At 39.9% G+C, this 23127-nt stretch overlaps 1 protein-coding gene across 1 annotated transcript in view; it reads right to left on the bottom strand.

Annotated features, from left to right (window-relative positions):
- Nucleotides 1-4760: 4760 nt before the first annotated feature.
- Nucleotides 4761-23127, bottom strand: part of nbas (NBAS subunit of NRZ tethering complex) — a 146645-nt gene continuing 128278 nt past the window's right edge. The window contains exons 45-47 of the mRNA XM_079344593.1: nucleotides 20140-20287; nucleotides 18990-19124; nucleotides 4761-5837 (exon numbers count right to left, since the gene is read on the bottom strand). Coding sequence (XP_079200719.1) covers nucleotides 5562-5837; nucleotides 18990-19124; nucleotides 20140-20287 — 559 coding nt within the window. The 3' untranslated portion in view covers nucleotides 4761-5561. The remainder of the gene's footprint in view (nucleotides 5838-18989; nucleotides 19125-20139; nucleotides 20288-23127) is intronic.

Genomic DNA, 23127 nt, shown 5'->3' with positions numbered 1-23127 from the left:
CTTATTTTAATTGATCTATGCTGGTCCGCATAAACAACATTTTCAGGAGTATACATATCTTAAATTGTGGGTGGTATCTGATCTGTACCTTCCTGATGAGCACACTGGATGGACTAAAAACATGACTGGAAAACGAGCTTGGGCAATTGGACAATTTGCAATTAACTTCTGAAAGTAACCCTAAAAATGTTTGGCTAAAAGCAAAGTAACAGATTATTTTAGGCTCTTGTATTGACTAATGACTTCATAAAACTGGGAAACTCATACTACAGAAGAGGCTGATTATTCCATCTTCTCAAACCATCAAAGTATGTTTTCTTCCAGGTTAGCTTTACATATCAGAATAACTTAGGTATTGAAAAAAAGCTTCTTGTTTGGTTCAAACATATATGCCAGTTACTTTAAACCAGGGGTTTCAAAAGTGTGGCCCAGGGGCCATTTGCGGCCCTTGAGTGGATTTTTTGCGGCCCCCGACTTTAATCGAAGAATTAGAAGATTTTGGCCTAAGGCCTCATTCAGATGGTATATATTGTTGTTTTTCCTTTTCATCTTAGTGAGGGCTGAAAGAAATAAAATAGAAAATGTTCAGTATAATGTATGTTTTTTCTTCTTTTTTTCATAGCTTTAACTATTTTCCACATTTTTGTTAACTATGAAAATAAACCTATGCATAATTTTGCAAACAAGCAGACTATTGTTTAACCATTTAATAACATAAGCTAAATACAGAAAGCTTTTCCAAAAAATATTTAAAAAATTAACCATGTTCTGAGAAAACCAAATAAAAAACAGTAAGAAAAAAGTACAAAAAGTATTTGATGTCCTTTTATTAAAGGGTTTCTTTTTGGGTTTTTAAGATTGGTGGGGAATGATTTCCCAGTATTCTGCGGTGCTTAAAGAGTGTTTATGAAAAGCTATGAGAGCTGTGAGAATGGATAAAAAAACAAAGCAAACAATCATGTGTAGGATCTTTAGAGCTCTATAGAGCTAAGAGGAACTGCTGAGTAGACATATAAAAGGCAATTTCAAAAATATTGATTATAGCGGGTTTAAGGAGAAATTGGAAACAGACTATGAGCCAGCTGATTGGGTTTGAAAAAGAAAAAGCACACAGAGTGTAATCACAACAATCGGTGTTTGAAAGGGATTCGTTATTCTCGTCATCTTGTATCCCTGCTGAAATACGATCTTGAGTGGACAGAACTGAGAGGACCTTGGGTATTTTAGGTGTCAGGGCATGTGTGAGGATTTTAAGCAAACACTCAGAAGAGTGGTCCCAGGGGTTTATGGGGTCAACTCTTTTAATCAAGATGGGTCAAATCAGTGGGCCAAAAAATACTGGAGTGCTAATCCACTCTTTCTGCCTTTTTCCTGCATATACTCCTGTTTCTCTCTTTCTGTGCATCAACATATGAATCCTGTTATGTATACATGATCCACCAGCCTGTACTCCCTTTCCTTAGCTACTTTGATAGGTTTCAATCTTTTTATTTCATAAATCAATGAATGTGAAGTAGTTTTGGATGTATGTTAGCCTGTCGCAGTACCTTATACTTGAACATTCACTGGGATGTAACACTTTGTTGCAGTATTAAAAGCCAAAGGTCTGGGCCTGCTAGTGATGAGGGTTTTAGGGTTTAGATTGATGATGAGGCTTCATGTAATCTTATTAGCTAAGCACAGAGAGTTGATTTCATGCTAGCCGCGACTCAAAATGGACTCCTGCTGTGGCTTAAGGGTATGAGCAAACCTGGGTCGATTACTATCTGAGGCCAATTTAATTCATTTCGCAGGGTTGAGAGAACACGTCTAACTCAAGGGAATGAGCATTAATGTATTTTCTTAAGACTGCAAGGCCCAGCCATTTTTTAAGCTATCAGCTTCTGACAGTAGCTTAGAATAACACTAAATGGTCGAGCCATGATTGAGGGAGTAGAAGGCTGTGAAATTGACCCATTAATCTCTACAGGATTATTTCCTCTTGTGGGATAATTTTGACACTTCTTTCACAGAATCAGACCTGAAAAAGCACTCCTGATATTTGTCTCTCGCTGTATTTTTCTTGCAAAACAGAGGCAGCAAAAGCATTGACTCATTCTCCTCTTCCCCTCCACAGGTAGGAAGATTCATTACTCTCTTGTTTGATATATAGACCACCCATCCACCCATCCACCCACGACATCCCCAATCTTTCATACACAGGCCTGTAACACAGCAATATTGCTGTCAGGGTAAATACCTCAAAGCCCTATTCCTTTATTCAATTTCTGCCCTGACACGAGCTACTCTACTCTGGCAGCTGTTTTAAATGTTGCCTGACAAAATGAATTACTGTCACATATTATACTTTATTGAAATGTTTTATATTCTCTTCTTAGCTAGGGCCTAAGAGTATTGGAAGCGACAACATAGATGGGCAGGCAAACAACATATAGTAGATATAGATAAAACAGGAATGTAATTCTATTTTGTCTGTTGATGCTCTGGAGCTCTTGAGGGTCTTAACTGGAATTATAATGCAGTTTGTTCATTAAATGAAGGAATTAATTGCAGAAAGGTTAACAAGCATTTATGTAAACATGATATGCCTATTACAGTCTTAACTGATTTAAATGGGGTTCAAAGTCACAGGTGCCACAAATCCAAAAGGTAGCCATCAAGAGCTTTAACTGCTAGTTTTTGACAAGCTACATCTAAACGGTGACTCTAAAACACATTGAGAACTACAGAACAATTGCCCTGGCTAGAATACTCTCCCAAGAATTAGAGCTAACTCTCTTGGATCCCCTTCAGGAATACATTTCAACAACAAACCACTAATTTGGTTTAAACAACACAGTACAGTATAGATGTATATACGCTCTGAAGGAAGTTGTTAACAAGTAAAGGCAAAAAAACCCCCTAAAACTATAGTTATGTGTTCCTCTGTGCATCAAAAGCCTTTGATAGAATAAATCACGGTAAATTATTGAGTAAATTACATAACAGAGGAGTCCCCCTATCCAATCTGATAATAATATTGCATTTCTGGTATTTGCATCAATCCATATGCGCTCGATGGGGCAGGAATATATTGACACCCTTTTCAGAGACCAATGGGGCCTTACAATTAGGAATTCTGTCATCATTTCTCTTTAATGTGTATATGGACAATCTCTCTCAACAGATTAAAGCTAGTAAGACTGGATGTATGGTGGGAGATAAAATTGTTAACCATTTGATGTATGCTGATGATTTAGTAATCTTGTCACCTTATAGCGCTGGCCTTTCGGCTGATGTAGTGCAGCATGACATTAAGTACAACAGGAAAAAGAGTGTTGTCATGATAAATATAAGCCAAAGCCGATCAAAAAGCAAAATTGTCCATTTTTTATTTCTGATTAAGCCCTCAGTGTGCTGGATAAAGTCAAATATCAGGGGCACATTATCAGGAATGACTTAAGTGATGATGATGATGATGTGCAGCGTCAGTGCTGTAAATACTAGCACGAAAACGTTTACATGTACAGACAATGTAAAGACAGAGCTGTTTAGAGCTCCTAGTAGAGCCTCCACGCTCTGGACACTACGCTGACAGACACAGGTGCCACAGCTCACGTTGATGTGCCATCCTGGATGAGCTACACTACCTGAGCTACACTACCTAGCCACTTGCGTCGGTTGTAGACTCATTTTACCACGAGAGTGAAAGCACCACTGACCTTCAAAAGTGACCAAAACATCAGCCAGAAAGCATCGGAACAGAGAAGTGGTCTGGGGTCACCGCCTGCAGAACCACTGCTTTATTGGTGTTGTCTTGCTAATTGCCTATCATTTCCACCTGTTGTCTATTCCATTTGCACAACAGCATGTGAAATCGATTGTCAATCAGTGTGACTTCCTAAGTGGACAGTTTGATTTCACAGAAGTGTGATTGACTTGGAATTACATTGTGTTGTTTAAGCGGTCCCTTTCTTTTTTGAGCAGTGTATAAATGTGTTGATTACATAATTCAGAAAATATTACGTCACTCACTCAGCCCAGACTAAGTATTGTTGGTGTAAATGTCTCTTTGTATTTTAATCAGAGGCAAACTGGGAAATGAGGTTTATATATCTCTCTTTTATTATTTGTTCTATCCTGTATTTGTATTTCATGTGCTTTGTATTAGGACCTATGAGTCTGAAATAAAGTATAAAGTAAATGGTGTTGCATACTTTTTTTGCACTAATCCATTGAGCTACATTTTGTTCAAATCTAAAGGACAATCCCTTCTCGTTCTCTACCACAAGCATGCATGAGCCCACACTCAAAGCATGAGCTGAGGTCCGTTTCTGGGGCTCGTGCATGTAAATGAGGGTCGTGGTTTTTGAGGAAGCACAGAGGAGAGGGGGTGGGTGCAGACGGAGCACAGAGGTAATGCTCTTTTCCAAATCATGCTAGCTTTTTTCTCCCCAAAATTACCAACGCTGCTCTTAACGGCATTGGTAAATTCTAAGCATTTACAAAACAAAGCATCGGAGAAAGCGCTTTTAGGGACGAGAGATAAATACTGCTGCATGTTTGGGACAGAGGACTATAATTTTCTTGAAACAATATGAAATATAATTAATTATAAAGACAATGTTAAGACCCACATTCTTAAATGGAATAAAATACATTTTAACTGAAGGTTTAAACAGAATAAAACTGAACCACTGAAATGTTAATGGGACCATTTTTTTTAATTCTTCTCATTACAAAGATCCACAGCTATCAGCCGAAAAATTGCACGAACAGACTTTAATACGTTTCCATTATTCTTTATTTATATCAGATTTGTAAGCTTGGACTAAATTCAATTTGTACTTTATAAAGCAAAACAGCATAGACATCCTCACTGCGTGCAGAAAAAACATGTCTATTCCTCAATTTAATCTTGCTCTACGTTATATCACCTTGGTTTTGGAACTCGTATACAATATCTGTGCAACCACACAAACATGCGCATGCACACACGCGCACATGCACACACAGTGTGGGGCAGCTGCAGGACTAATTTATTTAGAAGGAATTAATTAGACATTATTAGGGGGAAAACAATGGAGCAGAGGCAGGGTGTTTAACGTTGGGACGTCAAAGAGGCAAACCTGTCACGGAACAATAGGCTAATATACACCCACTGCTTCCCGGCTACTGCTCAATTACTCGATCACACAATAACACACAAATAAACGCAAGCAGCATTTCCAATCAGACCGAATATTCGTTCGTGACTGAGCGATGGCAGAGCTTGTGTTAGTCTATTCGTGTGTGTGTTTAAAATTGAGCAGATGTTTCAGTATTAAAGGTATCCGCTCTTGTACCTTCAAGGCTGACACTGCAGCTGCTGTTGACGTTTAACCCGAAACTCAATTATGGTACAAAATGTTACGACTTGATATTTCTTCTGTTCTCGCCTCATGCTAATTTCTTCAGATCTTAATCCAATCTAATTCGACTCCACTCTTGACACTTTAACAGCTTACTTCCCTAAACTGCTTTATCACCGCCAACAACGGCTGCAGTCCAATCCGCCTCCCCTTCATTTCTCCCATCATTCCTCACAGCCACTTCTTGAGCACGGCCAAAGCAGAGTTAAAGGTGAATTGAGAATGGTGGGTTCCTCGGTGAGCCAGCAGCAGGGAGCCGGCCTCAGGCGCATGGCCGGCCGCCAGCAGCTCGGTGGCGGCTTTCTCAACATCCCAGCCTCCCTCCTGTTGGTGGGACAGCATGTGGGAGCTGAGCAGGGAGTACAGGGGGGAGGAGACGCAGCCCACCAGGAGCCCGGCATCAAGGAGCAAAGAAAGGAGCTCAGCATCGCAGGAGGAGGCCGTCTCCTGGAGGAGGAACGAGAAGAAAGAAGAAGAGTAAATACATGTGTGGTGATAAACATTTTTAGAGAGGTACTTTATCATTGTTTATTTTTACCTTGTTAAATTGAAGCCTGACGTAACAGACAGAATTCAAAGTAAAGTTGCAACCTTGCCAGGTTACAAACGATCATCAACTTTTCTGTTGTCCTGCTTGACCTAGGTACTACAATTACTATCATCTTACCTCTATTATCGTTATTATCAAAGTTGCTATCGCTGAAATTGCCTATATTTCTGCTAGTATAAATGCAATTAAACACACAAGTCAGTAAATCACATTATCTTTGTTGCTGCAATGTTGCCATGTTCATCTGTGGGTCAGATTCAGAAAATGTAGAATGTGTAGGTGTGGAACCAAATTTAAGTTTTACCAATGTTCTGATGTCTGTTTGTAGTCTGATTGTAATTGTCCACTTGAGTAAGATCTTCTACCTGCTTTTTGTAAAGTGTGTCGAAATAAAACTTGTTATGAATTGGCACTACGCAAAATAAAGATTGATTGACTTAAGATAAAGATGGCTTTGATTGGACTGTATGTATGCAGGACAACAGTTAGCGTGGAAACCATTAAAGGGTTGAATGCAGTTTGCCGTGATGAAATCCATGAACGCTTTTATAAATAGACTATAAATAGATTTTTGCATGCAAGTGCAGCCAAAACTCTGCTCATTAATTAGACTGAGCTCCTCAATGAGTAGTCAGAATGTAAACAAAGGTCACACACAGAAAATGAAGTCGTGGGCAAAGGTCCTTTCACTCTAACATCTAAGTTAAATAAGAAGCCCAGAAAAGCTGGCCACTGCCCACAGAGGCTAGAAAACCTCGAGACAACTGTTAAGGAGGGAAGCGCCATGCTCGTGCTGAGACTGGCGGGAAGTCACGTTTGTGTGTAATTTTTCACAGTGGATACAGAAGCCGAGAAATTAAATCATGATGGTGAGGACCTTACTTGTCCTGACGCTTTGTTTTTAAGGATTTTTTGATATATTCCTACTGTGGATGGCATTTCACTTTGAGGAAACTCTGACCGAGTTCCCAATACCGAAGCATAGCCAATACAGCAGAGACTTTCTCCTACAATGTCTTCACCCCCAGCACAGCCAGCCTACTTCAGATTTAATCCTCCCTGACGTCAACTATTTTGCTGAACAAACAAAGAGGGAAAGAGAATTTATCGACGGGTCTTTACGTAAGATGGAAAAGGTATGCATTTAGGGAGGGCAATCATTTAGAAGCTGAAAAAGGAAGGGAGATTTGAAATTGTTAGAACAAAGTGGAGTTATAAAGAGAGAGAGAGACTTCGGGAGCAACAATTTAGGTTCCGCTTGAGATGGTATGAAAACTATTGTTGGCCTTAAGGGCAAAATGAGCCCTAAGGTGGTTGCACAAGAGGTCAGTATGTTTTCTCTGAAGTTTGCCTCACCAAATTTCAAAGATGTCACTGAAGAGCAGAAAGCCGCTTCATGTGTCAGGAGCCCCACCCCCTTTGATATGTCAGCTGTGATATGTGTGTTTAAGACATAAAACAAGAAAGAATCCTGGGCCTGACAATATAAACAGTCACCTGCTCATCTCTTGTGCTCCTATATTTTATCTCATTTTTCAGCTCTGCCTCTGTCAACAGAGTGTGCCGAAGCTTTGGAAACAGTCTATAGTTATCCCTGCTGCTAAACATAATCACATGGTTTTCAATGATTTCAGACATGCTTCTCTAACCTCCTGAGTGATGAAGTGTTTCATGCTGCAGTTTGCTAACAGAGCTCAGAGAGGTTAGACAATGCCACTGCCACTCTGTTAAACCTGACATTCAGACATCTCGAAGGTTCTTAAACAGGCAGGGATTTTATTTAGTTTAATTTAGGTGAATTTTTTTTATCCACATGTAACACAATGCAACCTCACATTTTAGTTGACAAGCTTTTGAAAAATGTTAACCTCAAGTTTAACCTAGTGTAACATGCATAACTCAGAGAGTCAGGGTAAATGTTGTTTTGTCAGTGGAAATGTAATCTCATAAAGATTCACCTCAGGAGTCTGTCTGGTCTCCTCTGCTCTACATTCTTTACACCGATAACAGTCACAGCCTGCATCACAATAGACTTGTTTTAAAATGTTCCAATGACTCTGCCATTGTCAGCCTCTTTCACGCTAAAGAAAATGACTATGGTCCTGTTTTTAGAAGATTTTACAGCATGGTGTGACAGAGCCTATACCTGCAATTGAATGTGTCTAAGATTAAGTACATGATTATAGAGTTCAGGTGCAAGAAGCTTCCTGCTCAGAACACTACCATTAACAGAACGACATCGAAAGTCGTCAATTCATACAAGTATCTGGAAATGTGGGTGCATTTTCATTGTGTTAGCTATGTACTTTTGTCCTTAGTCTTTTTACTTTCTTGTTCTGTTGTCCTTTGACTGTCTTGCCGCACAATCAATAGCTCTTCGGGGGACAAATAAAGTTGAGATCTGAGATTGATCTCTGTTCTTCTACTCTATCTGCCTTACTTTTTATCTCCTTGTGTCTGTCCATGCAGTTTTTGGCAGATGAGTGTACTCCAATTAGTCTGGTTCTGCTTTAGGTTTCTGCCTGTTGAAACCGCTGCCATTATTTGCTCATTGTAGATCCATGAGTTTGTCTCTTTAAATAATATAACTAAAAGTACAGTCCAGGCATAACAAGTCCATGTGATGGTTTTGTGGTATATAACAGATTTTTAACCCTCCCTGACTGATGAAAGAATAAAGTGGGTGATAGGTTTGGAACTTTACCAAAGATTTTGTGGCTGCAGCAGCAGTATCTGGACTAAACTCAGTGATGCCAATGTTACACGCTTGAAGAAACCTGATGAGGTCAAATCCTTCATTGACTCTGTGGCTGACCACCGTTCCCATTTCATCCACTCCACGCGAACACGCACACACACACGCCCTGCAGCTCTTTGCAGCACAAACACATGTTCACAAACAGCCTCTTTTACGTAATATTTTAATCCAATCTTCCAACACTTCATGTCAAAATAATTGCATGCAAATTCAAAGAGCTTAATGCAGTTGGGGGCTGCAGTGAGTGGTTCACAGTTCATGGGGAAGCTGGGCTGAGTGCTGAGGTTGAAAAGGCTGTATCTTTGTGTGACTCAGCCCATCTCCTCTCTGCATCCTCTTACCTGTTTGCTGCGTCTATTATTATAAAGCGTGCACTCATACACGCAATATGTGCACGTAAGCAGGCACAACAGCCAATCTCTGTCAGGGTATTTCTGGAGCTGAGGCGGATCAATTATGAATGTGGAGCTCATGTCTTTTATTCTGTAGTAGAGGAGGGGAGCAGATACGGATGAATTTCTCTAGAACACTAAAAATCCTTCATCTTTGTGCTGGGCTCGCTCCAATTTTCACTTTCTTGAAGGACAATTCATCCTTAAAGCCATAAAACTCACGGGTTGATGGATATTTGTGAACCTGAACATCTCACATAAAAGTTGGGTGATGTTCAACGGTGGTAAACGACAATATCACTGTCCTTTTTGGATTTTTCTTTTTGCACATAAAGTAAGTTCTACCATGCTACCACTACAGTAATGTGAGAAAATCAAAAAAAGAGAATGGGATTCTGCTTTTCTCCACATTTACCATTTAAATACAATAAAAGTTCACGCTTGCTTTAGCAGCAATGGACAGAGGTTTGACATATAGCAATATTAAAGATACAGTATGTCATGCATGTCTAATAATTCAATTCATCATTTCCATTGAGAGATGGGGTCGGATGAATCATGACAAAGCCAAAGGAGGGTGAGAGGGCCAGAGAGAGAAAGACAAACTTAAGCCTTAGACAGAGGTAACAGAGGAGGTCATGTGGTTAATGTGAAAAAAAAGGGATGGAAAGAGCAAAGAGAAGGGAAGGGATTAGGAGTATTGAGAATAAATGATGGAGAAAGATGGAGAGAACGAGACTGAAGTGGAGAGAAGAAAGACAGCAAGGCACTTATAGCATCAGATACATCCATTTTTAAGTGCAAGTGCACTGAGAACCAAAAAGAGACACTTCAAAATAACTCAACACTCTACCTTCAAACTTTTAGTTTGTAGCTTGAACAAAGGCTCATGTGCTAAATGGGATTTTTATTTTTAAATATAGGTTTTTGGCCTTTTGCCTTTATTAGAGAGAGAGAGAGAGAGAGAGAGAGAGAGAGAGAGAGAGACGGCAGATAGTGTCAGAAATCAGGGAGAGAGAGAGAGAGAGGGGATCGACATGCCGGAAGGAGGCCACAGGCCGGAGTCGAACCTGGGCCGCCTGTGTGAGGACTGTGGCCTCCATACGTGGGGACGCATGCGCTGCTACTGTGCTACCGGCGCATCGCTAAATGGCATTTCTGCAGCTGCATAAGCATTGATCATCATTCAGTACAACTGTTGACGATAAAATACTACTGTGTGTTGTATTTTCTGACATCTACAAACACACTGACGTAGAGCTGAAACGATTCCTCGAATAACTCGAATAATTCGATTACAAAAATTCATCGAGGAATTTTCGCTGCCTCGAGGCTTCGTTAAGTTTTTTTTTGTTTTTTTTTTGCGTCATCAAAACTTTGGTATGAGTATAAAACACGTTTAATGTAGCTGCACCTACCTGCTCCTCTCTCTTACACACAGACACTTTAGCGCTAACACGCACACGCGAGCGCGGCGCGCCCCTTTTAACTTTTAGTCAGCACACAGTTGATCCGTGATCCATACGACCCAGTCGGGAACACGTGATCCGGTCAAACGGTCGGCTTTTCTTTCACTCTCTCCGTGTTTGCAGCTAACATAACGATAGCAACGTCCTCTCACAGTCTCTGTCATAGACATACTGTATGTCTATGGTCTCTGTAGTCTGTGAGCGCGCTACAGGAGCAGACAGAGATACACTTTTAACAACATACAGGCTGATAATATGAAATGTCTGATGTCTTCAAAGCTAAATCAAGACAGAACTTGTTTGTGGAATAATAATTTAGCAAATATAGATTTAAAGTTTCTCAATTTCCTTATCTGACATAATGATTGATTCTGTGATTGATTCAACAGAACATAATGCTTTCTCAATTAAATGTACTGTAACAGATGTGTAGGCTACACAAAACAGTATTTGCTACTTCAGCCATTAAAACGTGTTTGGCCTGTATTTTTCATCTACCTGCCGCCTTGACCAATGAATCAGAAAGTGAATTTGGGACCCTGTCAGTAATATGGTGAGCATCGTCAGCAGCTGTAGAGCAGAGGTGGTTGGCTGTAGCAAGCAGGCATTTCTATGGTAACTGCAAAGAAGCAGGTTTGTAGGGACGACCCAAGACGAGTTAAACCTTAATTAAGCAAAAGTATGATTTATTCGATTACTCGATTAATCAACGGGATATTCGATAGAATACTCGATTACTAAAATATTCGATAGCTGCAGCTCTACACTGATGGTATAAATCAAGCCACAAGAGGCAATAAACCCAAAGGAAGGGGAAATGCTGGTATCAATGCTGTGGGTGATTCAGATGTCACACCAAACAGGCTGCTGCAGAGGCAACCAGTTTGGAAAGTAACAGCACATATACATTTTCACATCCTGTGAGGCATAGTATCGCTGACATTTGAAAGGGAAAGATTATAACTTAAAATATTAAGAATTATCTACATGTTCGAACACAAGCAGAAAATCCACTTATATGATGTAGAAAAACAAACATTTCCTTCCCAGTCCATTATTTAAAAAAAAGACAGGACTAGTCCTCTGACACACATGCATGCACACTTCCCAGGCTATTACTGTGGGACGGTGTAGAGAGAGACAGCAGATTTGAGTCTTGGAGTCGGTCCGATTGACAGTTGGGCTGAAAATAGATATGAACGAGCAGCAGAGAGACAGAGGGATGGAGGGGAATCTTGATATCAGAGCGGAGCAGATAACTTTATGTCCTTTTCACAACTCAAACAGCTCTGTCATTTTTAAAGTGATGCTGTCCATCAAAAGCTCCCACCTACTTTTAATCTGCAGATTTTGGTGGCCGATAAAGTTTTAAATGAAAAAGTAATCATTAGCACCTAATACTGCCTCACATATAAGAATCTTCTCACCAAAGTCGCACTAGAGTTGCAATTGCAGGATCCCTTACAACTTTCCTTCTATAATTTGCGGTACTTTCTTTGTACTTTCACTATGGTTAATTTCTGCTGATTTTTCTGCTTGATTTTGCATTACTGTATCTCCTGTTGCAGTGCAATGGATGGTGTTTACAGAGGAATGAGAAGACATTTTGGAAAACATAATGTGCTTTCCTTCAGAGATTCAGATAGAGAGATAAATAGCACTTCTATAATACACAAGAAATGCAGCTACAGGCAGGAGACAATTAGCTTATTTTGGCCGTCAGACAAGATTAGCCGTTTCCCCCTGCTTCTGGTATTTAAGCTATGCTATGCTAAGCTAAAGCTACTCTAAATATCATGCGGTACTGATATTCTTGAATAAATGTGAGGAAAAAAGCAAAGAAATAACTATTCTTTTTGTACAGCAGCATTTGCTTTTAAAAGTTTTGTATGTTTAAGTTGAGTGATACAATCATGACTGAACCTATACAAACTGCAGAGCAGAGAATTGCACATTTCAAATGTATGTGTTAGTTGTTTTCAGTATTTTTAATATCACAGATTAGATATGACATCTGCAGTGGAACTGCTCCACAATCCCAGCATTCCCTTCATCATGTCATCATTACCAGTAGACTCTCACAGCCAACAATCCTCTCACATACTGTTGTATCTGTACTGCCTCCTTTCTCATGTAATGATCCCCTAAGTCTTAATTTTTAGGCTCAAAACATTATTTACATGTCATTACAAACAATAAGGACAAATCTTTACAAAACGTAAAAAAAAAAAAAAAAAAAACATGCAAAGAAAACATCCATCGTATCTTTCCTTTTCTTGTTAGAGGCTAATAGCGTAGAAAACATGAATACCAGTCCTCCGTATGAGAATGTGTTTGTCTGTGTCGTGTTAAAAGCCTGTCCAAATTTTCTCCTTAGGTTCAAACAGCACTTTGTCTGCCTCTTCAGTGAAGCAAAAACAAAAGGCCTCCTCTGTCTGTCTAGTGTTTGTTTGTGTGTTTGTGTTGGCAGCTGGCGTGCGCCTTGAGTGAATGAACAAACCCTCAGCATGACAAGAGAACTGACACATCAAACTTCAACAATAAGATGTCCAACCCCCCTCTCGCTCTTGTTATCACCTTCTCATTTGTTGGTGTCTCACCCTGTGAAAGACAGCCAATGTTGTCTTTAATGCTTGTTTTCACTGGACGCTAAATGTTTTCTGATTATTTTGGTCAATTTTTCTCTGTTTTTAAGTCTTGTTACACATGTCTCTCATTTCCTGTATGCACCTTCCTCCGCCTTCTCTCCCTCCCTGAGCGAAACCAGGCTGAGGACTTAATTGGAATTACCGTACACGTACAATGCTGAATACATAATGCATAGCCTGGCCTTCTTTTATCATTTAAATCATAAAGCTCCTTTGGAATGCCAGACAACACACAACTATCTGCTTCCCTACTTCTCTCATCCTACTTCTCTCCTTCCCTCAGGCTCTGCTTCCCATCCCTCCATCCTAGCTGTCCCTAGGCTTTGGCGGTGCATCAAGCCGAGTGTGCACACACACTCACCGAGCTCCAAACCGCCTTTGCTTACAGCACGACATGATTGAAAGTGACAGAAGAAGAGACTGTGAAGCCAAGAAATAAAAAAAAATAAAAAATGAAAATAATATGTGGGTTGTGACGCACATGAGAAAACACAGACGCACAAACACACACATTCAGTGATCAGGGATCAACCCACTGAGCTGCCAACAAATACAGCTAGATTAACAGGTCCAATATGGACAAAAAGCTGTAAACAAGCCTGCTTAAACAAGCAATTAGACATATAATCACTCAATCAAATTCTCTGACACACACATGCACATCAACACCTCTAATTTTACTCAAACGCATATGGACAAGATGTTTGAGACTTTAGAGAAGCCATGAGGCAGTTTTGCGTGGGGCAAAACGACCTATTAAATCTGACATGATTTTTATCAAAAAAACCCAAACAAACCCTAAAAGCCTTTTTCTTATGTCTCAAGTCAAGCTCTGTGCTTTTAATGCTTAAGTATTTATGTGAGCTGACCAGGAAAACACTTACTTATGAACAAAGTCAGCAGTCTGATCTAAGATTTATTCTCATCATAAGTACATTACTTGTTCCTACTTCTCTCAAAACCGCTATGTAAGAACAATGCTGCTCTTTTTATGTTCTGCGTGCACCATCAACAGGTTAGGATGCTTTCTTTTGCATAGAACATGTAGCTTTAGCCTCAGGCTATTAGCACAACATCAAACATGTAACCTTCGAGTGCACATTTAATATTCCTTTTACAGGGTTTTCATTTTAAAACAGCTTGAAGCACAAGTGTTTCAAGAAATTCATGGAAGCAACGTTAGCTTAGTTAGCCCACAGCTAGCCATAAAATGTACCGTTAAATGAAAAAAATACAAGTCACAGCCATAAATGAGAAGTCTGCTTTTATTGACTTACTTCTGAAATAAAGCAAATGTTGTTTTTTAAATGACAGATATTATTGTTGCTGGTAAATCTGCTATTTATTTTTTTTAACCAATATAAACATTTAGTCAATGATGGCGCTGCCCTACGGTGACACAGACTCAAGTGCGCTTGCATGGTTTGGAAATTTGACTGTTCAATAAAAAGCACAAATTAACAGACACAAAGACAGCCACGAAAATACCAGGATTCCATTAACATCCTCTCGTACAGCTTTCAACAAACCATAATCAGACAGAAAATATTTTTTTTAAGATAAATATAAGTTTTAAGGCACAATGTCTACTAGAAGACTATGTGGAGGCAAAATGTGGTGTGTGCTGTAGCTAGCTGTCTTTGTGTTTAAGTGCTGTATGTTACACTGACAGCTCATTCATATTGGGAAAACAGCTCTTATCAGCCCCTTGTCTCTGTCGTCCATTAGTCAGACTGTTGGTAACCCTTGGCTCCCTGCTCTCCTCTGCTCCTGCATGATCCATACATCTTCAGTCGGAGGGGCAGAGCAGAGAGAAGCAAGTAGTGGAAAAGAAATGTAAAGAAGAAATGAAGGGTGGGATTTTAAGGAATAGTGGGAATAATACATAATACAATAATACATTCAAATAAAAGCCTGAACACCTGCAATGAGATTGCCTACATTACTAAGAACAATGCAATGTTTCATTCACTGTACTACTTCTTTGTCTTCTCTTCAACTCATATTCTGTATTCACACTCTTTTCTTTATTTTCTCCCGCAGTCTGTTTCACTACGACCACTGTGGTCTCCTCCACAGCGAGGCGAGCAAAGTGAAAGGATATCTCAAACTGCAGGCAAACAAATTACTTTTTCTCATTTACTTCATGTGTCAAGTGGTTTGCTATATCACCATACTAATTAAAAATTAATCTTATGAATCAATCTTTTTTGTTTTCTTTTGTGATCTCAGGGGTACCCCTTTCTTAAATTGGGGAGGGGGGGGGGGGGGGGGGGGGGGAGAGACTACTGATACTGGGGAAACAATGTGCAACCTAATCTGTGACAATAGATACCAGGAAACAAACAACTGTTGGGTAGTGCTTGAAGATAAGGCCTGTCAATCACTAAGACTGGCATGTGTTATTCACATAGTTAATCAACAGAACTGTGCTCTGCAGAGCTGATAAATATTGTGCATTGTGTTTGAGATCAACTTAAGTTTAATTAATTAAGACAAGAAAAGGAAAATATTTAAATGAAGGGGCAAACTTCATTATATTTTTTCCCCAGTATGTTGGAGTTAAAAAAAGAGACAAAGGGCAAACAAACATTTAAAAGTTAAAGCTTCTGTGAGTCTTTCAATTTGTTTCTGTTTCATAACCAGCTAATCACTTCTTTAAGTAGCTTTCATTTTAATTTAAATTATTTCTATATACTTTATTAATTCCAAAGGAGAATTTCAAGTTTTAAACTCTGTTACTGAGAGGCATGGAATTCACAAATAGAGACCCGAAATATACACATGCACAAACATGACCTATGCATTAATGGAGAGATGTTAGTGTGGGGCTACCCACAGGGAACGCTCCTGAACTGGTGGGGGTTTAGTGTCTTGCTCAAGGGCACCTCCGACGGTACTCAGGAAGAGACCTGGCACACCTCCGGACCAAACTAGCATTTGGGTTGGGAACCAGAGAGTCATCAGTTCAAGTCCTAATAAACTGAACCACTCTCTGTGGATGTGATAGAACACAAAGAACCTAAAGGCATGCTAGTGCCTGAAATGTAACATTTCAGGTTCTTAGAAGCCTGAGCCAGTAGCTTTAACCTAAAAAAAACAAAGAATCAATCTATGCAAATGTAATGCTGTACAATCCTCACAATATGGGCTGCCAAACTTGTGGTGGTGGTGACTGTCTGCAGAGACCATGTCCTCTGCCTGTATTTAGATTTGTTGTGCTTTTGTTTTGGTTTTGCCATGACGTTTCTGGGTGGGGAGCTGGTGTAGTTCCCTTCGCCAATGACAGAGCGCAGGTGATGTTCGGATGATTACATTTCTTATATTCAAAATTACCCAACAAACAATGTCCTTTTTAGCTTGTTATTAATTTAGTTTTTATTTTGATTTCTCTGTATCTTTTAGATGGGGTTTTCTAAACTGCTCATTTAAACAAAAACAAAAAAAAACAATTGGATTTTCATTAAATCATTTAGAAAGACTGAGCTTAAAGATAAAAATCTACAGACACAAACATGGTATGAATACTCTTAGAGACAAAGCGAGATGCACACACACACACACACTAAAAAGAACAGATACACACTCATGCATTATCAGATGTATAAAATGTAAGACAATTGCTCTCTGTCTTTGCCGATGTTATCTCTAGATGAACACCGTGCGACGTTGCTCTGAACATGCCCTCCTGTACATTCAGAGGCGAGATTATTCCTCAAAGCAGTGTGACACACTACCTCCATTTATACACCCTCCCCCTTCATTCTCTCCCTGATTTATCTTTATTCCATATCCATCCCTTCTTTATCCGGACTGTACACCCTGCTCTGTCCTTTTTACCTCTGTCTTCGCCTCTCCAACTTTACATTTTGATACATTTGCAATGCCATTTTGTCACCCCTCCCCCCATTCTATTTATCTCACTCAAAACACATCCCCCCACCTCTCCATTTGATTCCCTCCTTCTGCATCTAAATCAAACATCACTTTTCTCACCCCCTTTACCTCCCTCAGCCTGGCTCTCTGTTCTCTGTGGGATATAAGCACCGTGATGCTCAGGTGTACAGATATAGGAGCTTGAATGTTTCATTTAATGGGGGCTCTGTCGCTTAATAGAGAGGCTTTCTCTTATCTGATCTGGGAACAAAGAGAAGGTCTGCTGGGTCTGAGAGGCCCTACTTTGTGACTTCTGCTTATCTGATTGGAAAACAGTGGAGAGAGGCCCACACAGTCCAAAACTATTACTCTCTTATCTGATTGTGGCTTTCCAAAAACGGAGGACAGTTAGTGAGTGCATGAAAATTGGCTTGTTTGACTGTTTGGATTCTTCGAGGGAACTACATCATCTAAATATAGTGAAAATGTTATTTATTTTTGGACAATAATTACACGTCATGAACGTGTAATTATTGTCTTAAAGGTCCCATATTGTCTTAAAGGTCCCATATTGTCTTAAAGGTCCCATATTCAGCTTTTTCTGGTTTTATATGTTCTTTAGTGTGTTTTCCAGGGGCATGAGTAGTCACATTGATGTGCACAAATTCAAAGTCTGCGGAAACGTGTCTTCTCCTACGTCCTCATGTTAGCAGTAGCTGCATGTAACGCTCGGTCCGAGCCCCCCTGAATAACATTTGCCAGTGTCACATCGTGCCAGTGTGAGATCACTGATCCAAGCAAGACCAAGCTCGTGCTGCATGCCCATGTGACATCCCTGCTGAGCATCTGACCAATTACAACAGAGCCAACCAACAGCCGACCAATCAGATCAGGCTAGGCCCATGCGGGAACCCCTATCAGGGGAGATTCAGAGCTTGCAAACGCAGACAGATGAGAGACGCTGCATCGAGCGACGGTACATGAAAACAGCCACTTTTTCTGAACGTGCTTTAGTAGGCACATAAATTAGATATATAAATCCCAAAAAGGGCATAATATGGCCCCTTTAAACTGTTATTTTACGGAAAAAAACATTGACACAGCTAGCTTAGTGCTATTTGAGTACAGATTTTCAACTTTCTTCATTAAAAGTTCATAAGAATTAAAATGGTTAGCCAACATGAGATGCTAACTCACAGGCTAGCTCCGAGATCAAAACGGTAACTGTCAGTATCTATAATAATGGAGGAATAACAGAATCAAGATAGCCTTCATTGGATCTTGAAAATAACAATCGCAAATCTGAAAGATTAATTGTATGCAAATCTGCATTGTTTAAGTTGAGAGGATAAGTCTATAACGTTGTACTGTACAATTATTTTCAGGAAAAGGCAAACTTGAACATCTTGTAAAGACTGCACTTTCTCTTTTAAGCTGAAATGTACATTTATGTGGTAATGGAAATACAAAAATGAGGAAAAATAAATAAATAATCATTCATACATCTCGAGATGTTGATCAACAGACAAATACAAATATAATGGTTATTTTCAGTGGTCTTTAAAAAACAAAAAAAAACAAAACAACAACCAGGTTTTGAAATTAGAAACTAAATGACTCGGTCAACTGAATAAAAAAAAAGAAAGAAGAATTCATTATTTGAGCTACTGATCAACAAATATGTATGTACATCATGTATCACTGAAAACAATTTGTTGGACAGATTTTTTTTTGATAAAAGCAGTGCTAAAGACATCGCCTTGAATTCAGTGGTGTCGTGTATTTTTCAGTTTTAAAGAAAAGTTCTCATGACAGAATATCGTCATTCTAGCTGCAGCCATTCAGTAGATTGGACTTGGTCAGATTTAAAAATAAAGACTATGTAGATGGTCACAATGACACTTACTGCGTTCATGCAGTTGATCTGATCCAGAGTCAGCTGCAGCAGTTGCTCATCACGGCTCTCTGCCATCAGTTTGAGTGCAGGCTGCTGGAGGCCAGGCTGGCTTTGGAGCAGCAGGGTGGTTATGTGTCTGATACACTGGAGAGGAAGAGGAGAAGAACATTGTTGATGAATGGATAGATGTGTGGATGAAAAAAGTGGAAGAAAACTGGAGTCAGGTAATCAGAAGACAGGAAAAACTTGAGCAAGAGAGAATAAAGGGGGAGTCCAGGAGACAGAGGGGAGAGAGTAGGCAAGGAACACTGAGGGTTAATCGATGTGCATATACTGTACAAACACACAGGAACATAATACTTTTTAAAAGGTCGACACATAAACATACACACATACAAACACATACAGTCCTTTTGCAGTCCTCTCCGGGAATATATGGATATCACAATGCAATCTGACTCCCCCATGCTCTGGCGGTTTCATTCCAGCAGATTCATATTAAAACTGTTCAGAACAGAGTAAAAGGCCTCCTTCTACCCCTCCCTCCCCCTTCCTACACTAATATTACACAGCCAGGCAGACACTATGCTATTCACACTGAATAGCATTAGCTTTAAACTAATATCACAGTCAGCTGGCGCAAGACGTACAGAAAGGCATTAGGCTTACCACTACCATGGTGCTCAGCAGGGCATGAATAGCATAAGGAACCATCAGATATCAAAGTGCGGCTAGAGCACAGTGCATTGCAGAGAGCATTGAGCTGATGCTAACATGTGGCTTCAGGTTACAGCCTTAATAGCTTAAGGCTCCTGTATTAATACAGTGTGAAAGAAAGATACTGCAGCGAGGTTACACTGAATACAAAACAAGCCTCCTCCATTCTTTTCATATAGCTCAGGATAGCAGATGAATATAACATTGTGTTGAAACCTGATTTGACTTTGGTTCAAAATATACATTTTAAAGTCTTTACCGTATTGTAACGTGGTGCTCAGTCCTGTTGCAATACCACAGTGTAAACATACTCTGTCTACAAGTTAGAGCTATAGAATTTATAAAAACATGATAAGTGGGCATCAAATTGACCGACCTCAGATGACAGCAAAGAGAAAGTACAAAACCGGCAGTTATTGTAGTTATTATTATTGTTGTTTACCTGCACAGGGAGCTTGTGTTTGGTGTTGTAGAGGGATCGCACCATGCTGACAACCTGCTGACCCAGATCTAATCTGACCTCTGGCCCCTGGCAGCAAGTCAGCCAGGCTGAGGTCAGCAGCACCCAGGGGTTAAGCTCCGACTCTGCCCTGGAGAAAGAGCGAAAAGCAAGAGGGGTGTGTGAATATGTATAAATGCATGCTTGTTGTGTAATCCTCTGCTGAGCTTTACCTGCGTCAACAATTATTGTGATTAGGACAACATAAGTTGTCAGGAAGGTACAATAGAACAACATTACAACATGTATAACTAAAGGGATGATATTCATGAATTTCTAAGAATAAATTTCCATCGTGAATAATATAAATGCAACCACCAAATTAGAAAAATAGCCTCCCTACAGTAGAGAGCAAGCAGTAATATCAAGAGGTTTGCAGATGATCAAAATAGTACTGGCTTTGACTTGTGCACTAAGCGGAGGGAAAAGATGTTTGCCCACACCTTCAGTCGTAAATATTAAACACCAACATTATCTCTCTCTCTCTCTCTCCCTCTGTGTGTAAACACCAAGGGACAGCTGCCACTGAGAGACATCACTATGTTGACATGTGCCTTCATGAGGTCTGCAAGACCCTGTGAGCTAATGCCTCCAGGGTGACCGATTAACATCTACCAAGGCCTGCAAATGCCAGCAAAAGTACAGCGATACGACCTTCATGGATCTTTATTAACATATATAAAAAAAAGATGGGAACCAAGAACGACTCATTATCTGTTAATTAGATCTTGACTGACGGATGGGTCCTGTTGAAATCATTAATTTTATTAGTTTTTTATAATTAGCATGGCAAGAGTCAGTGCTATACAAGAGGCTTCTAAAGTGCTAATGCTTGTGGCTTTGGTGGATACAGTGGTTAGTGCCAAGTTAAGGTCTCATTATATCTGCGCAAAGCTCAAGACGGAAATCAAATCATATTTTTTAGTCTTAGTGTAGCGATAAATAAATTCCTGTGACGTATTGAGTAGAGTAGGGAGAGTAGACGTTAGCAAACACACTGTCAGACATGCAGAACAGCAAGTGAGCTTTGTAATTAACAAGACAGGCAGTTTATTAAATAATGAACAGGCAGACAAGGAAGAGGAGGAGATGAGCAAGGGGTACCTGATCCAAAATGTTTTCTGTGTTTCATTTAAATAATTAAAGGTGGATGAACATTTATATTTCTGTTTATCTGCAAAAAGCAAAAGCTAGCAAGCAATAAAAACAGGCTAGCAAAGATGTTAGGAGACAGCAGGGCCCCTGTGTGTGCCTGTCAGTAGAAAAGGCAGCTCTCCTTCCAGCTACCCGGGTGTCTTGTCTGGACAAGCTGCTTTACCTTCCCATGATGCATTCATGAAGGCAAACAGAGCCCACTTGCGCCGCTGGCACGGTGCTGCTCCTTTCTTACCAGGGGAGGCTGAGGGGTGTCGTTGCTCTCGCCAAAGCTGTCAGTGTGAGTCACAGCCAGCCACCTTTCCTACTTTGAATCATGACTCAGTTTTGAGGGCCGACTTAAGGATAAGCTTATTCAGATTGCACCTCAATATCCAAAACAGCCGCTAGTACCCTTGAACAGAACCAACTCTGCACGCAGACTCACAGTCACCCCTCCATCGCAACAAGGATTTAATAATGATCCACACACTGAGACAGAAGGTTAACTTTGTGTCTTGCACACAGAGAGGTAACTACCTCAAGTCTTGACAGAACATCTTCAATGATGCATTTGAAGGTTAAGTTAGTCTGAGTTTTGTATACCAAATTATGACTGCGTGCGATGTGAAACGCACAATGGGTACAGATCAGAACTACATTTTCAGGCTTTTTCTTCAAAGAGCACATAACAGCGTTCTGCAGTTCACGTCTTTATGCATGCTGCAGCAAATTAACTTGAGAAATTTAAATGAGGATGACTAAAGAGAGAAAAGAAAAAAACAAAATCCATAATCAGAAGGCAACTTTGTTCTCAGTATTATGCCTGCGTTTAATCCGTTATACGACACAGCAGCTCAGTGTGCAGTTAAAAGAACTGATTATAGCCGGCCGTCCCAGCAATGATGCTTTGACTACAGCTGTTTATGCAACAAAGTCAGCGGAGTGTCTGTGAAATCCAGGAGTGAACTCAAAGCAACAACAAACCTAATCCTGTGTCTCCTCCTGCTTCTCAGTTGAACAGAAGAAAAGCCAGAGAAGAAGCCGGCTTAAAACAACTCTACTGCCTGATACAAACACAGCTTTGAGCACATTTTCACGCTTCATTCTGGTTTGTTTCATTTCATTTTTAACCCCTTATTTTAAAAAGTTAAAGCCACTGTGAGAGTGTTTCTGCTGGTTATAAAAATGCCAGAAATGAAATCGGTTGCCCCTTTATGACGTAATAATAGAAATCCCATTAGTAGCTCACTACTGTATAACTACAGTATGTCTTGAATACTGGTAACCACTGCTTCTGGGGTAGATTTTTGACAAAGTGGATGTTATCCAACAATCCTGTTCCATACATTTTTTAAAAGTATATATTTGATCAAAGGCGCCTAACAAGAAACACAGAAAGACTAACCACGACCTGGTAAGGGACACCATTAATGATGTCATTTCCAATCCTTGAACTCTTTATCTTTATCTGTCCCTCCTTGTAGATGCAGATTAACTGAGGACTGTGGCACCTCTTATCTGAGCGCGTGATCATATGAAAAGACAACATAATGTGTAGTCTGATCATGAGGTAATGCTAAGACTGAAAGAGCAGATATCCCATCAGGCAGGTTGTGCAGGCTTTAAAACTGATGCATTGGTAATCAACACATAAAATCTTGTTCATTAAAAAAAGAACAAACTCCTCGGAGTCTATAAAGCTGACTTATACACAGCTTTGTGAGTGCCCTTGTGAGTTTCTAACAACTACTGGAGAACAACTCCACTTTAAATTGCAGAGTGAAACAGTTTGAA

Source organism: Symphodus melops, assembly GCF_947650265.1.
Source record: "Symphodus melops genome assembly, chromosome: 1".
NCBI classification, from domain to species: Eukaryota; Metazoa; Chordata; class Actinopteri; order Labriformes; family Labridae; genus Symphodus; species Symphodus melops.
This window is presented reverse-complemented; position numbering and strand designations above follow the sequence as displayed.